A 24308-nucleotide genomic window follows, 5' to 3' on the forward strand; every position below is an offset into this window, starting at 1 on the left:
AATACCTAGAAGACCTGTAAGACCTTTCTTTTGAAATTTGGATCAGAGACGTGTTGTAGATCTCCGTAATGCTTAATTATGTGCTCGATAGGTACCTCATTGACTGTTAATGATAAACGACAGGAGACGATCTGGCGGAGCACTTTCAGAATAAAAAGTCTTTATCAGGAGAATCTTATATTGGTAGTCAAATTGGGATTCAAAATTAACCTTTGCCATGTTGTGGCAGTTGGTATTGTACATAATAAAATGACAGACAGGGATTAATGAAGTTGGCAAAAGAACACTTACTGGAACCAAACATGACTGAGGCAGAATGGCAAGGATTTCGTTCATAGTAATCTAGTGCAAATACATTGACAAAAAATAGTTTATTGAAATATATACTGCTTTTACCATTCACTCACGCACGGCGGTATGAACAAACTCTCGAACCCACCGGTTCAAATTTCTGCTAAATCAGTAGGTTACATGCGCTATTCTAACCATTCAATCATCAGTACGAAAACAAGAAAGTCGCCGAAACTCGACGACTGTGTGGCATTCATCCGCGCAAAGATATCGACGACGACGACGGTTCAAGCTGCAATTTTCCACATTTACCAGTAAAAACAAGTAGGAAAAACGGATTTTGTCAATTAGTTATTAGAGGAATCTCCTGCCTGTGGGGGAAAGGGTTTGGGGGTTACTTAAAATCGAACATCTCACTACTGAAGACGGGCGGCGCCGATGGCGATGCCGTTCGTCGTATTGCCCAGGGAACGAAAGATCCAGGACCCGGCACGATGCGACGATTGACTTTTTGGGGGGTTTTGCTTGCTACTTAGCTATTAATAGGAGTGAGTAGTTTTTCGCTGATGCTTCAAGAAGTCTTTGAATTCAAAATGAATTCGAACCCCTTCGTCAAGCAGTAGCACAGTTCCAGCGCAAAACCACTCAGTCAATCTTTAGAACACTGCTGCTCGTTTTGTTCCATTGTTGTTTCCTGTTGTTTGCTACACATGTATGAGAGTAATCGTAATAGTACAAAAAAGTCTACCAAACTACCATGTTTGTGTGTTTGCTTTTACGCGTAGAACTATAATAATTACATATATCGACAAAATAGCGAGCACGAAACCTAATAAAGCATTATTCCTACGGGAGTACCCCCTCAGGCATAATGTTGTTTGGCATATCATGATGGCTAATATTCCGAACGACCATTTTATGCCAAATGAGGAACTCCCATTCCTACACAACTCGAAGGAAAAGTGGATGACGGACCATTTTGTGAAGGAAATATACGACACGCGTAAGGTTCTGCTTATGGGGAGGGCTGTCCCTGGGACGGGACAATAATCAATGCACATATTATTCGTCGCTGAACGGGGAGCAATTTGGAAGAGTGAGTGCTCCACGAACAAAACAAATATTCCGTTTACGAACTAATCGAAATAAAAGTCTACAATTTACCACCTTAGACGACATCGTCCGTGTGATGCAACCGATCGTCCAGCGTTCCGTCGATGGTGATCAGATTCGTTCCGCCGAGGTCCAACTGGTCGCCGATGTCGATTCCGGTTCCGTCGCCCATGCCGGCCAGTTGCTGCTCCAGTCCGTGCGAGATCGAACTGTGCATTCCGGTCACCGCACTGTTGCTCAGGATGTTGGACACGCCACTCGTGGACATGGCCGCCGTCGTCGATGGGTTGAAGAGGGCGTGGCCTAGCAGGCTCGAGGGGGTCGACATGCTCAGAGGGTTTAGCGAACTTTGCGTCAGCAGCGCGTCCGGTGGTTTGTGGGTCAGTAGACTGTTGAGGCCGGTGTCCGTCCGAATCATGTTAGACACGTCGCCGAGATGCGTCGCGTAGATGCCGACCACTACAGAAAGGTTAGTGTGTGAATAAAATCGCAGCCAAGATACCAAAAACTAAAAATAAAACATACTCTTACCGTGTATTGTCCCTCCGTTGGACACATTGTACTGGGTGGTGGTCGGTCCGGGTCCCACCCCCACGCCCGTCCCCGTATCCAAGCTGGCCTGCGTTATGTAGCTGAACCCGTTGGAATCTAGTAGGCCCCCACTGGGAACCATGTCCATCCCGTCCGGGCCGGCTATCAGTTGATTTGTACTGCTCAACACATTAGCTATCGATGTGGGTGTGATTTTGAGTGTCGAACCTCCCGGCAGATGACTGATCTGGGTCAACCCTTTGCCTCCGGTGCTGATCGTTTGGCCCAGGCTATGATTCGGCAGCGGCTGACTAACGCTCGTACTGGCAGCAAGTGAACTCTGTGGGCCAAGGACGCTTATGTGTGACGTTACGCTGTTGGTGCCCATGGAACTTACGGTCTGCTGAGGAGCCAGGACAGTCGTTGTGGCCGTGGTGAGAGCTTCCTCCTCGTTCGGATTATGGAGATTGATTTCCAGATTCTGTAGCTCGGGAATGTGCGGTCGAACCTAAAAGACAAATCAAATTTAGTCGATATGTACAAACTAATAACTTTTGAAACATACCTTCATGCCATCGGCCCGGTGAGGATTCCGACAGCCTCGGCACTTGCAGTCGACGCAGGACTTGGAATCGACATAACAGGGACACCGCTGGCCACAGCACGTCAGCTTCCCGGGGGTGGCCGTGGCGTTCCCACACCGGCAGCCTCTCCGTTTGAGCAACTGTTTGGCCGTCTGTTTGCTCATTGCCGCTCCGGTATTGATCGTTGCGCTAGAAGTGGCCCCAGCGGTTCCGGCATTGACAACCGTCACGTTGTGTCCTCCTTGCACGGTGGTCAATCCGCCGGTGGTCGTCTGAGGCATCTTGAAGCCACTCATGGCGGCCGAATTGTCCGCCAGGGTCTTGGCCAGCTTGATCTGGCCTTCTTTGTCCAGCGTGTGGATCGTGGCCTTCCGCTGGATGTGCGGTGGGTCCATTTTCCGCTTGATCGTGATCTTATTGCCATTCCCCGCGTACAGCACCGAGTACATGGTCGATCCATTCGATACGGTTTTGATCGGTGCCGAACGAAATTTGATTTCCTTGTGTTGTTGTTGAGGCGGTTGCTGCTGATGAAGTTGATGAGGCTGCCGGCTGGGATTCGGATGATGGTGCTGCTGTTTGTCCAGGATGGTGATCGGTCCGCCGGCAGTGGGTCCGATCGGCGTCGACGTCGTCTGATGAACTTTGGCTTGCACTTGGGAGCCGATTCCGCTGGAGGGCACGGATAGTTGCTGGCTCGGTAGCTGACCGCCCACTGATGAGGGCTGTTTGGGAAGAAACGGAAAACGAAAAAGTTAAAGTTTTGACTGTGGAAACGGAAATGTTCATAAACATTCATGACAGTTTTTTTTTCTTCTAATCCTCAGGGGTAAAATCTGCAAACATACACCCTTATAACATGGCTAGGGTAGTGTGGGGCTGAGGCCGTCTTCTACTACAATAGTAAAAGCAAGGACTACTCTCTCCTGGACCCACTAAACACATTCCTATGGTCGCCACAACCTACGTCTCTCCGGAGTCCGGAACCACCAAGAAGGTATTGCTTCAGAGAGGGGCTAGTGCACATCGCACCCTCAAGGTTAGCTGCTGCCAGTTTCCCGAGCGGTCCTGCATCAACCCCGCGATGCCCACGTGCAACCCGATCTGACCTGCCCGGAAAGGAAGGGTAACACTACCCTTCAGGCCCTATCAGATGCACCAGAAGGTTGTCCCTGACTAACCGCGGGATCGGATCCAACCCAGTAGAGCGACGCCACGACAGCACCGCTACCGGTCCTCTCCGCGACCACTTAATCGCTGTAAGGATCGATCTCGACCGCAGGGCACCGGTATGACCTACGAAGCCCTGGACCACCTCTTGTACCGCATCTGAACTAGCCATTCTCTGAGTAAACGCGCCACCTCCTCTGTAGCTCCCAAACGATATGGGTGATAGCCGTTGAAACGGCGTTCCAGCCAAACTCATCCCTACACAACACATCCTCTTGAAACTAATGTTCTGCCCGACAACAACTCAGCAGCGCGAGACTCGGACGTAGTCACAGGGTCGGCGCGCTACCGGGCAACCGGAGGGGCTTCGCGGATGTTTTAGGGCGCTCAAAGATTCAAATTAACTACACTAAAGCTGTTTGAAATTACGGTGTATTCAGTTGTCTGTTTCTGTTGTTCTGTAGTCTGTCACTGGAACACGGCACGTACCTTAGCTGACTGCAAACCTGCGAGCGCTCGCGGCGGGACCTCTGTTCCAGCGATGGCTGGCTGGACTCGATGCCGTCCTGTGGCAAGATGGTGGAACAGCTGCCGACGATCTGCGACGTCTGGAACGTACAATGGCGCTCGGAGAATGACTGGAATGGCGGTGTGTGGAGATGGTTCCGGACTACAGGCGCTTCCTTCAAGCTTAGTCGGTCGACGACGACAAGGCCGCCCTTTGTCGGTCCGAGAAGGGAATCTCTCCTTGAGATTTAGGGCTTTTGCCCGAGAGCTTTGTCCTCCTTGGTGGTTAAGGCCGAAGCCAGAGGACCAATGGTAATCCGTTACTTTTAGATTTGGGCACCTTACGGAAACCCAAACCGTTGCGTGCACTGGCGGTACTCGGACACACCAATCGGAAGGCTGGTTTTTAAAGAAACCGAAAAAAGGTCCTATTGAAGGACATTCCAGGGTCAGTTAAGATCCATCAGGATTTTCGAGGGCTTAGTTACCCGAATGCTGGTTAACTCTGGCACACAGGGTGTCCATCCATCCGGGAAACACGGGAAAACCGGGAAAAAACCCGGGAATACGAAAACACCGGGAAAAATACGGGAAATACACGGGAAATCGAAAAAGGCACCGGGAAAAATCTTTATGGTGTCTGTAAAGTAAACACAAGAAAACAACAACAAGTAAAAGCCTTGAATAGTATGATAGCAACGCTAACAGAGTTGCTGGCTGACTATTTTTTTTTAGACAGGCAGCCTCTCGGGAATTTTTGTAGTATCTGCTGGATTTCGATCAATTCATGTAAAAAAATCTGAAAACTTCTTTGGCAAAAATTTCAGATTTCCGAAAGGACTTTCTGAGTCTTGCTTGGAAAATCCTGACAGCAGGATTCTAGCGAAAAAAGTCCAAAAGGGCCTTTCAAAATTCCTGGAGAACTAGCTAAACCTGCAGATGTTACTCTCGGTTAAGTGATCTTCACGTTTGAAAAAAAATGTGTTAGTCCATGGAGGAATTCTGGTGACATTCTTAGTGGAACTCTATATGATTTCTGTCAGATCCCTTATATTTGATCGCTTTGGCAGAAGTAAAGGAGAAACATGCCTGAATCCGCTTCTGTATAGAGTTTTGGAGGAACTTTAGGCAAAATTTAAACAAAAATATAAAAAATGAGTGCAACACAGAAAATTTACAAAATTAAAAAAGCGTATGGTAGACAGCCAAGCAAAACTCCTGAAAGGCTCTTTTATGGTATCCCCTAAGAAATTTCTAAAAGATTTCCTGAGTACATTACCATACTCCACAGAAAAGTCTTCATCGGAATCTGTGAAGAAATGTTTAAAAATTTACCGAAAAAATGCTTCAATTACTCGAATCCTCGGTAGAGTATCCGTAGTAGTAATCCCTGATATTTCACGGCAATATTAGACAAACACAGCTTTTTCGAAAGAAGTTGTACGTGTAACTTTTGTAAGTTTTGAATGCCCACGAGATATTACTGGAGAAAAATCCAAAGAATTCTCTATAAAATTCGTAGAAAATTTTGGATTCAGCAAGCACATTGCTCAAAATGACTATAGAAGCAGAACGAAATTTTTCATGGAAATTTTCACAAAATGTAGCAATTAAATGATACATGACCCGGTAGTCCACCAAAAATGTTCCGATATTTTTCCACCGAACCTTTTAGGCTTGGTTTTGTACTGTTAGTTTTCATCCAGGTTTGATAAACGATTTTTCCATACATTTCGTATGGGGTCTTGGACTTGGAACGTTAAAAAACGCTGTAAGCAAAATAAAGTTTATCGATGATAGCATAATATTTTCATCAAAGTGCCATTTCCTTGTTATAGAAGGACCATTTCCACCGACTTCCATCCTAAATTTCATGTAAGGAAGGGAAATCAACGTTGGTGATTGTATAACTTACTCTTCAATTTTTTAAATCTTATTTTTTCAAGTCAGGAAATCATTAATATTCATATTATCTTATAGACCAAATTGAAACTGTGTATAAAAATGCTATAAGTTCTATCTTACTAGAACGATAATTTGCGTCCATACCCGGGAAAAATCCGGGAATCAGAAAACTGAATTTGAATGGACACCCTCGCACACCTCACTTCTGGCACAATCAACTGTTTCGAACACTCCACAATTACTTTAGTTAGCACATCCGATCTACACGCTCGCCTGTTTCAAAGTGGACGATGGCCGCCCACTGAGTCTTTTGAACCCTTCAGCCATCTCCTAAGTTCCGTGACGTCATCATCTATGACTTGGGTCACGCCATGTTTAGCTGTAGATTTGATTGCAGCCCAGTGGTTTTCTAATCGCTGAAGTTTGGTAACGTATCTGAACCTTCGACTAACATGGCGCAAATTAAAAAAAAAAACAGATATGAACCTTGTAACAACACTCTTGACAAGATTGTCCGGAGTTGTGTCCTGTTTCGACATGGAATGAACTGTAGGATTCCAATTGATTTCGGCCATGGACTTCAGATTTTCCGGAAATAAAAACTCACACGCGACTTCGGAAAAGCGATACAAAACGTTTATTGCGTTGATGACGAACTACAAAACTAAACTAATTCTTTTCTTTCTAGCGGGTTGCCGCGCTTTTTTAGTCCCAGTGGAAATAATAAACTAACAATAGTAAACACTGCAGAAAATAATACGGCATTCGTACGAGGGGCGCTACGATGCCGGAACGTCCTCCTCGCTTTGAGGCCACGAAGGGGCATCAATCAGACGGAAGTACACAAAGCTTATGAATCGGTATCTGGTATACAGTTGAACCTCGGCGCAATGTAACCACTCGAACGGTTCCCGAAGAGTCTGGATGAACCTTCTCCATGCGTGATAGTTCCCACTGCGTTATCATTCTTCATCAACGCCAATTGGCCTACGTCGAGATTGGGTTGAGCAGTACGCCACTTGCTGCGAGGTTGAAGACTTGCAAGATATTCGTCCTTCCATCTATTCCACACACGTTCAGTTTGCTGCTGAATCTCTTGCCATTGGTCCAATCGGTTGGCTGGCAAATGCTTCATGCTGGGCTCAGGAACCAAGTTGATGGGCTGGCCGATCAAAAAATGACCTGGCGTCAAGGCCTCAGCACTGTCGGGATCGCTGAAGCACGACTCAATTTGGCACAACAGTGTGGACAAATGCTCGAACGTGATGGCCGATTTTCCAAGTTCAGCCACGAGATGCTTCTTCACACTACGCACTGCGGCCTCCCAAATACCGCCCATGTGCGGCGCCGAAGGGGGATTGAAAACCCAGCTGATTCCTAGGTTCGACAGATTGCGTCCTTGCTGTTGACCAGGATTTGCTCCATGAACTCTCGTAGTTTACGATCGGCACCAACGAAGTTGGCCCCGTTGTCCGATCGGATCTCCACAGGATAACCACGGCGTGATATGAATCGCTTCAGAGCTCCAAGCTCCAAGTATCGGATGAAAGGTCACTTGCCACTTCCAGGTGGATCGCACGGGTCGATAGGCACACAAATACCGCGAGGTATCCTTTTGTGGTTTTCACTCCTCGAACGCACGCGGCCTTCAGCATAACGGGGCCAGCATAGTCCACGCCAACATGTGAAAATGTTCGTGTGGCCAGCACTCTAGCCGGCGGTAGGTTGCCCATCAGCTGACCAGCCGTTTTCCCCTTGAGACGTACGCATCGTGTGCAGCCTTGTACTACCTTGCGAACGACCGTTTGGCAGCCAATTACCCAGTACTGTTGGCGTAGTGTTGATGTCAGAAGAGCCGACCCAGCACGTAGGTCTCGCCTTGGTGGTAAAATGATGGAGTGTCCAAAAAGGGATGCAACGGAGAAAGAATGTGTTTGGATTGCAAAGACTTACCCTTCCGTAGAAGTTCTACCTCTTGACCATACTCGTCGTGCTGTGCTGCTTGCAGAAGTTTAGTCTTGGCTCGATGCAGTTCATCCGGTGTAGCTTCACCAGTGCGTCGATCGTCGATGGCTTGATTGCGTACATAGGATTTGAAGTTGTGGATGGCACGTTGCACACAAGCCAACAAACGAACTAGGACGAAGAAGCTGGAACATTTGGTGTTCAGTTGCGGTGCACCTTGGAACCACAGCCGATTGCCAACAAACTCGGTCGGCGTTAGACCGCGTGATGCCAAATCAGCGGGGTTTTCCTTGCTAGAAACGTGGCGCCAGCAGCTTCGCGGCAAGTATTCCAGTATGGCAGCAGTTCTATTGGCCACGAAAGTTTTCCATTTACGAGGATGGGACGCCAACCAATGGAGGACAATACCGAGGGCCTTCACTGTTTCGCTGTCGTTCAACATTTTCACTGGAACGGGTGAAGCTCCGTCATGTCGTTACATGGCAGAAGGTTTTCGTTGTTTCACGACCACTTGCGTAATTCAAAATCCGCTGACGAAAGGATTTCGGCCACCTGCTCCTTCAGCTGACTTGCTTCCTCCTCGTCATCGGCGCCTGACAAGAAATCATCGACGTAGAAATCGAACTTGATTGCTTCAACCGCTTTAGGATAAACTGCTTCAAATGGTTTGGCTGCTTCCCTCATGGATTCGATTGCCAAATATGGCGCTGTCTTCGTACCGTAGGTAACAGTACAGAGTCGGTAATGCTTCAGAGGCTGGTCTGGTCTGGACAGAGGTTGGTGGAACCGCAATGCTACAGCGAAGAGATCAGCGTTGTTGTTGGGTCCAGCTAGCAGCTTGTCGTTCAGTGAGACCCCTAACGATGACGCACAAGAAGCGTCAAATACGACGCGTAGCTTGGTGGTCAAACTATCGGATTTGATCACCGCATGGTGTGGCAGATAATAGCACTCGTTGCTATCCTTTGGTATCTGCTCGGCCGGAACTTCTTCCATGTGGCCAAGTTCCAGATACTCGTGCATGAAAGAAGTGTACTGGCGCTTGAACTCGGGATCCAGTTGGAATCGTCGCTCGATGGATGGCATCCGCTTCGTGGCTACGGCGAGGGAATCACCGAGCGCTGGCTTCGAATCATCAAGGGGTAGTCTGACAATGAAGCGTCCTGTTTCGTCCCGTTGCAGAGTCGAACTGAAGTGTTCAGTGACCTGCTGCTCAGAAGGAGTAAGCGGTGATGCTTTGGAAATCTCCTCCTGCTCCCAAAACTTCTGCAAGGTTCGATTAAGATCGATGTCAACATGCAGATTGACGACGGCGTGGTTGTTGGGGATAACTTCCGACGCATCGTAATGTCCGGCGACGATCCACCTGAAGATTGTCCGTTGGGCCACCGTTTGGCCGCTTTCGTTCTTGACTTGTCCCCCTTCCAGAAGAGCAAGAAAAACGTCTGCACCTAGGATGATATCTATAGCACCCGGTCGGTTGAACTCCGGGTCGGCAAGATCTCCCAAGTCATCCAAAAGCTTCAAATTGGCAGGGTTGAATCGTTGGGATGGTATTGTGGTGGTGAGTTTCCCAAGCACGTAAGCCTCGGTGGTCAAGATTACGACGTCGTTGAACCGTGATGCAAGACGAATGGTAACCAAACCACGTGTTGTTCCCACTTCCTGCTGGCCAAGTCCGTTGACCACGAGTTTTCCGTTACGTCGCGGCAGTTTCAGCTTCCGGACACAGGCTTCGGTCACTACCCAACTAACATTTATTGTGAATGTAAACGTCAACAAAGCGTCCTTAATACGGCTTGATGCTGAGTTACTGTGTTGTACATATGGATGGAAGCTTCTATGCAAGCCCTATACCAATGAATCTGGCGAACTTAATCAGCTTGTACATGCTGTGCGATCAGCTTCTATGCCACCTAGTCATAGCTCTTTTCTCGGCTCCTATGTAACCACTAACTGAATAACATCTTGAGAAGGCGCTTTTTCAGCCTTTTCGCAGTTGTTAAATAATAGTTTTACGGCATCCCCAAACTAAACGATTAAATATAATTAGGTTATGGATACCGTGACGCAATACATGTGGAACTGGAATTATCACTTTTAAAATTGAATAATTAAAGTACTTGCCGCTACTTGGAATCGAACTCCCGATCTCCGTATCCACTGGTCCCGATGATGTCCTCGCTGCCACACTTCTATATATAAATAACATAGAAAATAGCCCGTTTTGTTTTACTCCAGACAAGGCTTCATAATTGTGCCACAAGAAACCTTACCCAACTTCATCTTGCTGTAAAAGCTTGTGAAACGTCAAACGCAATAATGTTTACATTGAACAAGCTGTGTGGTTGCGCCAACAGATTCTTCTTCACAGCTTCTAGCTGAAAGAGTGTTCTTTAAACGGCTACGAAGCGCTGCTGTTTTGTATTTTGGCAACATTACAAAACATACTGTATAAAAGCAGCTGTTGTAGTGGATGGGACTCTTACTCGATTTGCACATCTTCCGGCAAATCTTCCGGCATTGAATTAAAGTGCAATAAAAGCAACCCAAATAATTTCACAGCACATACATGGATAGCTGTAAAGAATTTGTGTAGTAGCTATATATCCCGCTTAAAGTTTGTTTTGACAATAATGTTTATATCCGACAAGCCGTGTTGGTAAACCAACAGTTTCTTTATTACAGTTTCTAGCCGTAATGAAATCGTATAACGGCCTTTAAAGCGCTGCTGGTTTGGGGATTTGTCAGTATAATGAATTGTACTGTATAGTAGCAGCTGTTTTGTTAGTGGGGACTCCTATTCGATGTGTTCAAGTTTTTACATCTTCCGGGAAATTTCCCGGAGTTGGAATAGGGTGGAGTAAAGGCAGCCGCAGTGACAAGCAATGGATTTCTGAAAACCGAGTTTGGTAGCTGTATGGTGCTTGTTTTGCAGTCGTGTATTAGCTTATGATTTATATTTGACTAGCTTTCCTTTTATTCAGCGTTGACCTAGGCGTTGACTGCTTTTATTCGATGGTTACACAACAGAAATCAAATGACTGAAGCTTATAGCGCTGAAAATGTTAGTTGGGTAGTGATGCCTGCGACCCAGCATCGATCAGCACCCTTGCCGAACTGAATCCACCATCCGCCTGCTGCACTTTCACTACCGCCGTAGGTAACAACGAAATGGATTTCTTGTCGCCTTGTTCCATTCCGGCTGTCAACGCAACGACGACACCTTCTTCCTTTGCAGGTACTTCCGGCGACTGATCTTCTTCCTGTTTCTTCGCCACCACTTGATCAGGCTTCTTCACCATCGGACACAGCAGCGTGTGGTGGCGCTGTTTACACTCACTATTGCGGCATACCGTTTTCGACGAGCACGATTTCACAGAATGTGAGGGTCGTAGGCAGTTAAAACAGAGTTTGGCCTTTTGCACTAATTCTCGCCTGTCCTTCACACTCATATTTTTAAAGTCTTCGCACTGATACGTATTGTGCTCACTAGAGCACTTCGCGCACTTTTTGTCCACTGTTGTATGCAGCATCTTCAGCTTCTCTGCTACCGGCTTGGCCGCTTCTTTCTTCGGTTCATTCACTGGTTTCTTCGAAAATGCCGAACACGTTTCCAGCACCTCACAACGCTTCTTGAGGAACTCCAACAAATCTTCGAAGGTGGGATTTTCGGTGTCGACAACTTCCTGTGACCAGCTTGCTCGCGTCTCCTTGTTCAGTTTCTCCAGGATAAGATGAATCAGCCACGAATCCCGGCCGGTAAAGTCGTTTCCCAACGCGTCCAACTGTTGGATGATCTCGTCGGACGTTGTTACCAGCCTGCCTAGTGACTGTGGAGTAGCTTGGGTTACCGGAGATTGAGCCAGGAACTCATGAACCAACGAAAATACGGTGTAGCGCTTCTTGTCGAAGTGGGCAATCAAGGTGCCCCACGCATTTTGATAATTTGCGCCTGGGATAGCAAATTTGCTGACTAATCTCTTGGCATCTCCCTCGAGGTACGAAAAAAGATACTGCATCTTCAGCGCATCCGAAATGTCGGCTCGGTTGTGGATCGTTGAAACGTAAATATCCTTAAACGTCATCCACTGTTTACGTTCACCACTAAACGGTTGAATGTTGATGGCAGGCAATCGAACGGCGAGCTGCGGTAACGAATTCGGCATCTGACTTCCATCGAGAGGGGCACTATTCGAGAGCTGTGCAAGATTTTCGACGGTTTTCGTGTTCCTTGCTTGATCCAGCAGCAGCTTCCGCTGCGTCTCGATGAGCAGATGCAATGCCTCTTTCCAGTCGCTCGATTCGACCGCTGTTCGCTGGCTAATCGATGATCCCACGTCGAATTCGTCCAAGTAGCCTTCGAAAACGTCCTTGGCACGGTAGAACATACCGAAGAACTCCTCGCGTACGTTGTGGACGGATGCGATGGCATCGGGGTTCTCCTGTTTATCCTCGATCGATCCTTGTGTCTCCCGAAAGCTAGCAGCAAGTTCCTTCAGCTGGTTCAGTCGATCCCTAACCTCACTTAAGGAGAGACTCCGCTCCTTGACAGAGTCTGCGACTGAAAGCTCTCCACGCACCTGAATCATCAGGGCGTTCCGGCGGGTAATTAGCCTTCGCAGGTCCAACATTATTCGGAACGAAGATCCAAATGTTTCGACATGGAATGGACTGTAGGATTCCAATTGATTTCGGCCTTGGACTGCGGATTTTCCGGGAATAAAAACTCACACGCGACTTCAAAAAAGCTATACAAAAACGTTTTATTGCGTTGATGACGAACTACAAAACTAAATTAACTTTTTTTCTTTCTAGCGGGTTGCCGCGCTTTTTTAGTCCCAGTGGAAATAATAAATTAACAATAGTAAACACTGCAGAAAATAATACGGCATTCGTACGAGGGGCGCTACGATGCCGGAACAAAGTTTTTCGCAAGATTGTACGCGGATTTCTTCCGATATTCCCTGAAAGTCTCTTAAATAAAGATAAATCAATCAATCCGATATTCCCAATACAAAAAAAAACTGTAAAAATCCCTGCTGAATTCTGGGAGCAAAAATTCCAGGATTCAAGAAATCTTCCGGGAAGAGTTCTGGGGATAACCCAGAGAAAATCTCAAGAGCGTCAATGCAAGAAATCTTGTAAACAACTCCATGAGAAATATCAGCAAAAGCTTCTGCAGAAATCCTTAAAGGCAACGCGGAGACAATCTTAGAAGAAAGTCCGAAAAACTCTAAGACACATTCCAGGACAAACATCGGAAGAAATCTTCTGAGAGAACCGACAGGAACTCCAACAGAAACCTCAAGTGGAACATTAAAAAAAATCCCTCGAGAACTTTTAGGAAATAACTTGGCTAAAGGAAAGCTAAAGAGTTTCTGGCAACCCTGCTCACTTACTGCGCTTAGGCTCATATCGCCCCCGTTACTTCTACTGTTTTTCTAGTGCTAACCGATCTAAAATTCGCGTGTGATAGCTTAGCAGTGAGATAAATTGGTGCATTAAGTGATACAAGTGCAGTAAGGTAACAGCATGCCATTTAATTGCTATAATTAATGGTTTATTAGTGCCGGTGAAAGTGCTTCGTAAAGTACTGTGCTAGTACGAACAAAAGAAATTGATGAGAGAGGCTGAAATTTAATCCCGCCTTGCACGCAAGTTTGTGTTTATAGAGTGTGTGTGGTCCTGCATAACTTACGTTCTGTTCGGAAATATTCATGAAGTGCTTATTTTATGCTCTCCATATATTTTTTTTTGCAGTAGTGATATTAAACACTATCGAACGCTCATATACTTACCTAGTGCTGCTGCATTACTATCACTGCTATGGTCCCAAAGTCTGTTTAATTGACAAGGGAAAAAAGGATGGTATGCAGTAGGAACCTAAATCATTATCAATTGTAACAAAAAGCTGTATCAAGTTTTTATTTTTCTTGGAATTGAAACACTGAAAGAATTAATTGTGCACATATTATATCTGTATACATATTTGGTTTATATAAATTAGTTTTCTTTTTTCTTTCTCTAATGTCTATGTATTAATTATTTTTCTTTATCCATATATTTTTTTTAACTATTTGCTTGCTTCTGTTCTTTTTCTCTTGACTTATAACATCTATTAGTAATATTTGATTCTTGTTTTCTTGAATTTATTTCCATTTGTTTTTTTTTTGTTCAATTGTTGTACATATTTTCCTGTAATTCATGTATATTTTTTCCTGTTATGTTAGCGCTAGTGTCATGACTGAAAAACGTACTTTTCGCTTATTGTTACAGAGCTCGAATACTAAGCATAATGGATATGCATAGAGAAATTGACTTTGTCGAAGATCAATTAAAAAGCAGTTCTTTAGAGGAGATCAATTCTTGTTCCTCGTCTATTTTAAATACGCCGGATCGTGAAGACATGTATGTCGACGATGATGATTATGATGATGGGATTAATGTCACTCTTCTATCATCATCGGCTACTATGGGATGTGCAATGGAAACTACCCAAAATACTACGGTGGAAAAGAAGCTCAATGATTCTGCCACAGATGCCATTGGTATTAACAATTCTGGTAATAATGGTGATAAAAAGCTGCCATCCCCTGCTGTTGATGAAAACGAAAACAAGCGGAAGCGTCTTAATGGGGCTGCTAAGAAGAGGTTCAAGTACCTGGTAGATCACGGACATAGTCGTGATGAAGCTCGCGTATTAGCGGAAAAACCATTCCGCGTTTTGCAAACTGATCCAGCAAAGCGTCGCAGAAATGCCGACCTAAGCGAATCAGTTTCCAGTGATACTAATCCACCGAAACGGCTTGCTCGTCATTTTGATAGAGGACAGACTTCTGAAGCTAGGTCCTCGGTTCAAAACAGGCTAGTACAAGCTAGAAAAGGTGGGGCACTGACTAATTCTAAAGAGGCTGCTGGAAACAGTGGGCCTCACAAACCGCTATATTCGGAAGTAGCGAGCTGCATTAGAATTGGTGTTTTGCCGGAAGGCTTTCCCAATACTGAACTCACTACACAACAACTAATTGTGACTCAGAATGAAATTCTGAAGAAGGTTGCTGAGCAACGAAAGGAACGGATCAAGCCTAAGTTCGGTAACTGTTTGTTCAGACCTGGGCATATGATTATTGTGTGCAAAAACCAAGACACAGTCGATTGGTTGAAGGCTAAAATCCCTAGTATTAAACCATGGGAGAACGCGGGCCTTATTGCACTTGATGAAAAGGACATACCCAGGCCTGAAATTTTAGTGGGATTTTTTCCACGTAGACTCCAACGAGGAAATTCTTGCCTTGGTGGAAAGCCAAAACGAAGGCCTAGTAGTCGATACTTGGCGAGTTATCCAGAGATACACGGTTAAACAGCATCACGTGGAACTAGTGTTCACTGTTGATGCTGTTTCCTTGAAGTCTCTGGAAGACTGTAAGTATACAATCGACTACAAATTTGGAGTGGCCTACATAAGGAAAAGAAACCCAAAGACAGAAGGCACTGAGGGCGACCAGAATGAGGAAACAAGAGGTGCTGGTGAAGAAATATCAAGGGATGATGAACATCCCAGACAGGATTCGGAAATCAGTAAAAATGCTGTTGGCGCCGAAATGACAGAATCTGGTCAAACGGAAGGAAATAGCAAAGCCGCAAATGAGGAGTTAGAAGGGAAAAAGAATGATAGCCCGAGCACTTCGAACGCTGGAGAAGAAAGCGATAAAAATTCAGAGTTGCGAAAGAAGGGAAGTAATGATCGCTTGGCATATCGCCAAATACAGTCCCACAAGCAACAGTATAAGTTAAAGGCGGATAAAACTGCCTAAATGTAATCAAAATGGTGAAAGAATTCCGATAAAGTGGCCAAAAGAAGCATAAAGTTCATACAACAAAACCTTCATCACGCTAAGGCAGCTTCAGCAATATTGAGCAAAACATTTATCAAAGGCAAACTGGACGTGGCACTATTACAAGAACCATGGACAAGGAACCGTAAGATTTTAGGAATACACACTACAGGATGTAAGTTGGTTTATGATGATACTCAGCATGCACCAAGAGCTGCAATTCTAATAAACTGTAACGCTAAATTTACACCTATTACAGAATTCATCGGAAGGGACATTGCTGCAATTTCATTAGAGGTGCCAACCGCGAAAGGAAAAACACAAGTATTTGTGGCGTCTGCGTATTTTCCTGGCGATGTTGAAGAAGTACCTCCTCCAGAAGTTGCAGCATTTGTGTCCCATTGCAGAAACCAAAATAAAGGGTATATCATCGGATGCGATGCTAATGCCCACCATACTGTATGGAGTAGCACCGGAATCAACAGCAGAGGTGAGTCTCTTTTTGATTTCATAACTCAAAACGATATCGATATATGCAATAGGGGTAATTCTCCTACATTTGTCAATGCTATAAGAGAAGAAGTGCTGGACTTAACTCTTTGTAATTCAGTTCTATCTAGTAGTATAGAAAATTGGCAGGTATCTGACGAAATTTCATTGTCAGATCATAGACAAATTCTGTTTGAACTTGGTTCAAAGGAAATACTAAGGGAAACTTATAGAGATCCTCAGAAAACAAATTGGGAGCAATATGCCCGAATACTAAACCAGAGTGAACTCATTTCTGATACTATAGTCACAAGCATTGAACTTGAAAAGGCAGCTGACTGCTTAACTACTGCAATTATAGATGCTTACAATGAAAGCTGTCCATCAAAGGAACGCTCCAGTAGCAGAGATGTTCCCTGGTGGAATCAAAGATTGGAAAAACTAAGAAAATATGCTCGTAAACAGTTTAATCGAGCTAAACTTACATTGAACTGGTCTCCCTACAGAGAGGCCTTAACTAATTATAATAGAGAAATAAGAAGATCCAAGTGGAAAAATTGGAGACACATGTGCGAAGGCATAGAAAGTGCCCCTGAAACTGCAAGACTTCAAAAAGTACTCTCGAAAGATCATGCTAATGGTCTCGGAACGCTAAAAAGGACGAACGGGTCTTTTACTGTAAATACTCAAGAAACTTTGGAATTAATGATGGAAACTCATTTTCCAGGATCTATTCCTTTTACCTCTGATCAGAACAAGGATCAAGATATCAGTTGTGATCGTTTAAATAATGGATCGGAAATGTCCAATATAGAAGCTACTGATGTGGCAAACTACATTTTTACTTACTCAAAGATCGAATGGGCATTAGACTCTTTTGATCCATTTAAAACACCAGGTTTAGATGGAGTTTTACCTGTGCATTTACAAAAGTGCAAGGTAAAAATTATTCCAAGTTTGATAACGCTGTTCAAATCTAGTTTTCTACTGAAGTTCATTCCATCTAAGTGGAGACAAGTTCGAGTAGTATTTATACCAAAGATTAATAAAAAAGATAAAATGTCGCCGAAATCATATAGGCCAATAAGTCTTACATCGATTTTCCTAAAACTAATGGAAAAACTTATAGATGAGTACATTAAATCGAACGTACTTAAAGATAAACCATTAAATGGAGCTCAATTTGCCTATCAGACTGGCAAATCGACTACATTAGCTCTACATTCATTAGTTACAAAAATTGAAAAAAACATTTGAACATAAAGAAATACTTTTGGCAGCAGTACTCGACGTAGAAGGCGCGTGCGACAACGCTAGCTTTGCGTCGATGAAAAGAGCCATGACACAAAGGGGTTTTTCTAAAAACATAATCGATTGGATTGAAGTGATGCTTTCAAGAAGGGAAATATCTGCATTTCTTGGGAATTCAGTTGTAAAGGTAACAGCTGTTCAGGGCTGTCCCCAAGGAGGAGTAATTTCTCCTCTCCTCTGGTCCCTGATTGTTGATGATCTTCTTGTAAAATTACAGCATCAAGGATTCGAAGTAATTGGATTTGCGGATGACATTGTCATTATTGTCCGTGGTAAATTCGATAAGATTATATCTGATCGAATGCAAGCTGCGTTAAATTTTACTTTAACGTGGTGTAAAAATGAAGGGTTAAATATAAACCCTATAAAGACAACAATTGTACCGTTTACTAAAAGACGCAAAATCTCCATATTAGATTTAAAACTAGGAGATGTTAAGCTGTCTTTATCTAGAGATGTAAAATTTCTAGGAATTATATTGGATAGCAAGCTCTGTTGGAACAAACATATTGAACAACAGATAGAAAAAGCAAGAAATGCTTTCTGGGGCTGCAAAAGAACTTTTGGTAAGAAATGGGGTCTAAAACCACAGATGATACTATGGATTTATACTGCCATTGTAAAACCTATTATTACCTATTCATCTATTGTTTGGTGGGAAAAAACCAAACAAACTTCCACGCAAATGAAGTTAACAAAGCTTCAAAGGCTTGCTACTGCATCAGTAACAGGGGCAATGTATAGTACCCCATCTAAAGCCTTAGACGCTATGTTAAATCTTCTACCACTACACGATTTCATACACATGAACGCTGTTAAATGTGCTCTGAGACTCGAAAGGTCCTCAATGGCCACTGCAGGTGACCTAAGAGGACATATGAGCATATTAAAAACTTTTAGAGTAAGTCCAATATTCTCTATGAATGACGATTTCATAGTGAAGCGTCATTTTTTTGATCATCTCTTTAGAGTTCCTGATGTGTCCCGTCATGATTGGGAAAACAGAGAACCGGATTTTCGATCTGGCTCAATAGTTTTTTTCACTGATGGTTCGAAACAAGATAACAATGTAGGGGCTGGAATATTCGGCCCTGGAGTCAACGTTTCATTACCATTAGGTAGCTGGCCGACAGTTTTTCAGGCTGAAATTTACGCCATTTTAGAATGTGCTGACATTTGTCTCAAAAGGCGCTACAAAAACGCTAATATATGTATTTGCTCGGATAGCAAAGCTGCACTGAATGCTTTGAAGTCCAAGGTGTACACATCTAAACTTGTCTGGGAATGTACCGAGCTTCTGCAGCAATTGTCCTGTCGCAATAAGGTTAACCTGTATTGGGTTCCTGGTCATTGCGGAATAGAAGGAAATGAAAAAGCTGATCAGTTAGCAAAAATAGGGTCATCTACTCAATTTAACGGGCCTGAGCCATTTTTTGGAATAGCTCCTTGTGCCCTCAAAATGGAACTAAAGAATTTAGAAAAAGTAAAAATAAAACTTATCTGGTCGAACACTACAGATTGTCGTCAATCTAAGCGATTTATTGAACCAGATGCATCTAAAACATTAAGGTTAATGAACCTGAACAAACATGATTTAAGCATTTATACTGGACTAGTAACAGGCCACTGCCCTTGCAAATATTACCTAAATATAATTGGGAAATTACAAGATAACAAATGTCGTTTCTGTAAATTTGAGAGCGAAAGCTCTGAACACTTATTGTGTGAGTGTGCTGCACTTTATCAAAAGCGCCGCGGTTACCTTGATAAAGGCTTGATGGAGCCTTGGGAAATCTGGGCCTCTCATCCCAAGCAGGTATTGGATTTCATACGAAATGCAGTACCTGATTGGGAAACACGCCAATAGCTGTGAGGATGATCATTTCTCCATAGTGATGAGTCTTTTCAGTATGGCAAAAGTAAAGAGGATGACACCACAATAGATCAAATTAATGGTCGCTGTGGTACTATGTCCCCAACAGGAAAAAAAAAAAAGGAAAGCTGAAGGGAAATGTCTTGAAGAAAACACAGAAGAAACTTCGAAAGAAATACCGGGAGAAACTTCTGCAGAGAATTGGCCAAAAACTTCTTAAGAAATCCTCGGAGGTGCTCTAGCAGAAATCCCAGGAATGACTCCTATAGAAATTCTGGGAGAAATCTCGGTAAGATTTCCTGGGGAAGTCCGAATAGGAACTTCGACATTTCGGAAAAAAATATTTGTTTTGCCAGGTCTTACTACTAACATGTAGTAAAAACTCATGCTCAAAAGAAGTACAAGTTCGAAAACTCTTTTATTCCAAACAAAAATGTAGCAAACTCTGTGGACTTTTCTTCTGAGTAGATCAACAAAAAGAAAAGTTTACTACTTTTTAAATATTCATACGACCAAAAATGTTCTATATTCGAATTTACATTCTAAGGCCTGAAGTACAGGGTCAAATATTTGACAAGAAAAGAACTCAAGAAACAACATCTGTTTGACACTGTTTGAAAATTCGATCGAGTCAAACAAGATGTTTGAGCATTGGTTTCTTTTTGGACAAATATTTTACCCCGTATACTAACGGCTTAATTCCGATGGGATTCTTTGACTAGTAAAGGTCGACAGCAACGATAACTCAAAATGGGGTCTGGTACGTTTGGCATAAGGGCGTTTGGCATAAAGGACATTTGGCATAAAGGACGTTTGGCATAAAGGACCTTTGACATAAAGAATATGTGAAATATATTTTCCCTCTGGAGAAAAATTAAAGAACAGCCTTCAGTGGCAAGAAGGCAAACTTGTTAGTGGTGCATTATATTGGATCTCTTATTTTCGAAATAACCTTTTGCTTTCATGAATTGGATTATTTTCCGGAGGGGGAATATTCCTTCTTTTGTGTATAGGCTGTTCTTTATCGATACAAGCAATTTGGATTCCGGTAATTATTCTTTCCAGTAAATCATCCTTGTCTATGTATTATAACCAGAAAAATTAATGCATTCTAATGTATTATCCTTTTTAAAAATACTTTTCGTTCTTATGCAAAACGTCCTTTATGCCAAATGTCCTTTATGCCAAGTGTCCTTTATGCCAAACGTCTTTATGCCAAACGGCATTATGCCAAACGGCCTTATGCCAAACGTACCAGACCCCTCAAAATGTTTTTCAGTTAAGCAGTCTACAGTTGCCGAATGAGATTTAAGGTAGTACTGGTAACAAGGTAATAAACGCAATATTTGGCATACATCGTTTATTTGAAAGTTATTCAAGAAATTTACCCATTGATTGCTTAAAAAAAGATTTGCAAAGTTTGTCATATGATGTGATCTATCTATCTCGAATTTGTATCGTACTGGATCAAATCTAGGCACGGACTTGAAATACACATTTTTTTTCCTTGACCTGATTTATAGTTAAAATAACTGCCAAGCTTACATGGGAGCGGGACATTTGGCATAAAGTCATTTGGCATAAAGTCGTTTGGCATAAGGTCACTTGGCATAAAGACATTTGGCATAACGGTCATTTGGCATAATGGACATTTGGCATAATCGAAATGCACCCTTCTTTATTATGCCAAGTGTCCATTATGCCAAATGACCGTTATGCCAAATGTCTTTATGCCAAGTGACCTTATGCCAAACGGCGTTATGCCATGTGACTTTATGCCAAATGACACAGACCCGCTTACATATAATTAATAAACTACAATTACAATTACAATAACAATAAATAATGAAACCCCAATGATCGACTGGAAAGTAAAGGCCCAAGCGTTGGAAAATAAAAAAATACACTTACCGTTACGGACGGCACGGTCGTCGTCACCACCGGAGGCGCCGGATAAATGCAAGGCAGGATCGAGTACGCCGATTTGGTCAGCCCGGAACTGCACCGGTAGTTGTCCTGGAACTGCGCCCCCTCCTCGATCAGCTCGAACAAATTGCTCGGGACGCTGATTGGCTGGGAATTCGCCAAAGATGCACTTCCGACTCCTCCGCCACCGCCCATCATCGTCACCGAGATTCCATTTAGCGCCGTACTTCCCGTCGCCTGTTTCCGAATTTCCGCAAAGAACGGCTTCGTCTTGATGTACTCGCAAATGCTTTTGTAGCACTGCAGCAACATCCGCAGCTGGGTGTTTTCCACGTACCGGTTATAGTCCTTGCACGCCGCGCAGGACGGTTTCAGCTTCTTCCGCTCGCCGACGCATCCCCGACAAACATGATGCTGGCAGTTCAGTTCCGCCGGAGTGTGCGGCTCCATCAGCAGCCGGCAGCAAACGGCACAGCTCAAGCTCTTCCTCAAGTACGGCAGCAGACGGTTGAGATCCGCAAAGGCACTACTGTTGGCACCGGCACCGCCACTGCCATTGCTGGTGCCGCCGGAATCCGTTCCACCGGGTCCGGCTCCGGCACCACCGCAGCCACTTTGAAACACTAGCCGCGAGGTTGTGATGTATAAACTGACCGGATTCATCGCTTCCCAAATGCACACGGTTCCCGGAGCTGGCGTCGTCCGGTTCACTGTCCCACTCCCCCTAGGGATCGCAAATTCACACACAAACCGCTTCCGAACTGATTGCCACACAATTTAAAACAAATTTTCTCGATTTTTAGCCGCGACAACAAACAAAAGAACGTAGATTTTTGTTGTGCCTTTTGACAGCGCTTGCGACGAGCAGCGATCGGTTTTTGACAGGTTTCGTTTTGGGTGCAAGCCAGTCAGGGCCGCATTCGGTGAACGAAAACAAACGCGCCGTCGAGCCGGGGGAGCGCCCGGAGAATGTGCGTGACGGCAGCGTGACGATTGAATGACGCGTACACTGGAAACTTTTTCATTATGGAACACAGCGTCCGTTCCGTCGAGGTTGGGAGTTTTTTGACAGTTTTCCCCAGTGAAGAGAATTGTCAGACAAATGAGGCACAAAACAAGCAACAAAGAAGGTGCGACGATTACTCTTTATCCCTACTGGTAACAGATAATGACATGATCTCGAAATTTTTTGTTGCAGACAAAATGGAAGCTGAATTTGTTGCGTACTTTTCAACTCGTGAATAATTAATTATTACTAACCCAAAGTCGAAAATGTTTGATCATAGAGCTTCACCAGAGTTGCAGTGTTTACCGACTCGAAGTTACCGTTCGAAAATTGCAATGCAAGGCTTAAAAATCTCTAAACTCGTGGTGTACGATGTTATTCCCATTATTTTCAAGTTGGGACAAACTTATGTCGCATAGGTTTGTTTGTCGCAACAAATACAGGTTGCGACATTGTCATTATTGTTGCGCGATGGTTGAATTTTGATTCACTGGTTTCCCATTAGGGTAAATCTGTCAAATTCTTGTCACGCACACGCAAACGTATCCATGAGCCTCTGCACGAATTTGCCCTGTCCTTCTCACTCTCACAGAACATCTAAGAACAGCGCGCACAGTAAAAGTCAAATTTGACTTTTACCGTGCGCGCTGTTTTCATGTTTTCTGTGGGAGTGAGCAGTAGGCCAGATTCGTGCAAAGGCTCATTGTGCGGAGCACTTTAGGATATGTCAGGCGTTTGATTTAAATAGGTCATGAGTTTCTAGAAAAAAAATCTAAAAATTTCTAGAGGAAAATCTGAAGCGATCCATGAAAAGATGTTCCACAGACAAACAGACGTATCACTTGGAACAAATAGGGTCCTAAAATTAAAGACGAAATCTCGCTTATATTGAATAATACGATCAAGCATGGTATTCTAATCTGAATAGGGTCCCAAAATGAAAAATATTTTCCCGGTTTTGCTGCATAATACGAAAGAGCATGCTTTTCTGATCTCAATGGTATTTTTTCCGAACTTAAACAGTGACAGAATAGTTAATAAATTCGAAAATAAAATATTTATGAGCAGGTCTTGTTTGACATTCGAGGTCAACCTTGACGTAACGAAAGTGAAACGGCGTGTTGCAAAAGACAACAAATGTTCCTGTTTGACATACACGGTAAACAAAATTTATCCAAAATTGAGTGCTAAAAAAGGAGTGTTGCAAAAAATCTTAAATTTTTTGAAAATATATTTTATGGGCTTTACCTAATAGGAATACTTAAAAAATGAGTAAACATGTCGTTTTAATCAATGCTTGATCGAATTATGCAGAAATTGAGATAGGCCTTTTGGAGCCTATTTTTGCTGAGAAGTGCTAAAACTCTATTAACACAGACAAACAGACGTAACTCTTAGAGGAAATTCATCAAAAACTTTTGTCCGGTGTCATTTTCATGAGCACACTGCCACACTATCCAAACCGCGCGCAAAACGGCCATGATGGATTTCGATTTGACGTTTTGCTGACACGCACACTACTACCACAGACAAACAGACGTCTCACTCTACTCACTTCTCATCGTTACCCTTTTTAACGGTTAGTTCAAATATTTTATAGTTCGCAAATCGCTCGGTCACTGCGCTCGCATCGTTTTTGCTCCTGTTTGGCGTTTGCTCACTACTGTCACCTACTGAGTGATTTGCGTAACACAGCCTGGTTAGCATTGGGCGATTATGTTTTCGTGACGATGATTTTTATCGCAATTTGTTCCAAGTGATACGTCTGTTTGTCTGTACTACTACACAAATTGCCTGTT

At 43.8% G+C, this 24308-nt stretch overlaps 2 protein-coding genes across 3 annotated transcripts; both read right to left on the reverse strand.

Annotated features, from left to right (window-relative positions):
* Positions 1–352: 352 nt before the first annotated feature.
* LOC109409477 (rho GTPase-activating protein gacF) lies at positions 353–22589 on the reverse strand. 2 transcript variants are annotated; one of them, XM_062845143.1, is made up of 4 exons: positions 21489–22589; positions 2501–3244; positions 1936–2443; positions 353–1863 (listed from the first exon to the last, which is right to left on the reverse strand). In XM_062845143.1, exons 1-4 carry the CDS (start codon positions 22164–22166, stop codon positions 1460–1462), a joined length of 2334 nt encoding a protein of 777 aa, XP_062701127.1. In that variant the 5' UTR covers positions 22167–22589; the 3' UTR covers positions 353–1459. The 2 variants fall into 2 exon arrangements, with proteins under 2 accessions (XP_062701127.1, XP_062701126.1); XM_062845142.1 differs by having other exon boundaries at positions 1930–2443.
* Positions 4358–12700, reverse strand: LOC134285095 (uncharacterized). Its single transcript, XM_062845144.1, has 2 exons — positions 9813–12700; positions 4358–4372 (listed from the first exon to the last, which is right to left on the reverse strand). The coding sequence occupies exon 1, from the start codon at positions 12698–12700 to the stop codon at positions 11135–11137; it is 1566 nt and encodes a 521-aa protein (XP_062701128.1). The 3' UTR covers positions 4358–4372; positions 9813–11134.
* Positions 22590–24308: the final 1719 nt, after the last annotated feature.

Source organism: Aedes albopictus, chromosome 1 (genome assembly GCF_035046485.1).
Source record: "Aedes albopictus strain Foshan chromosome 1, AalbF5, whole genome shotgun sequence".
Classification (NCBI taxonomy): Eukaryota; Metazoa; Arthropoda; class Insecta; order Diptera; family Culicidae; genus Aedes; species Aedes albopictus.

What these genes read in the sequence shown, in the direction of transcription:
- LOC134285095 (XM_062845144.1), bottom strand. Translation starts at nt 12,700, where the DNA reads ATGTTGGACCTGCGAAGGCTAATTACCCGCCGGAACGCCCTGATGATT.
- LOC109409477 (XM_062845142.1), bottom strand. Translation starts at nt 22,166, where the DNA reads ATGAATCCGGTCAGTTTATACATCACAACCTCGCGGCTAGTGTTTCAA. An exon ending in CGACCGTGCCGTCCGTAACG is followed by an intron (nt 3,245 to 21,488) that starts GTAAGTGTATTT and finishes CTTCCCAAACAG; the next exon opens with CCCTCATCAGTGGGCGGTCA. An exon ending in AGGGACAATACACGGTAAGA is followed by an intron (nt 1,864 to 1,929) that starts GTATGTTTTATT and finishes ACCTTTCTGTAG; the next exon opens with TGGTCGGCATCTACGCGACG.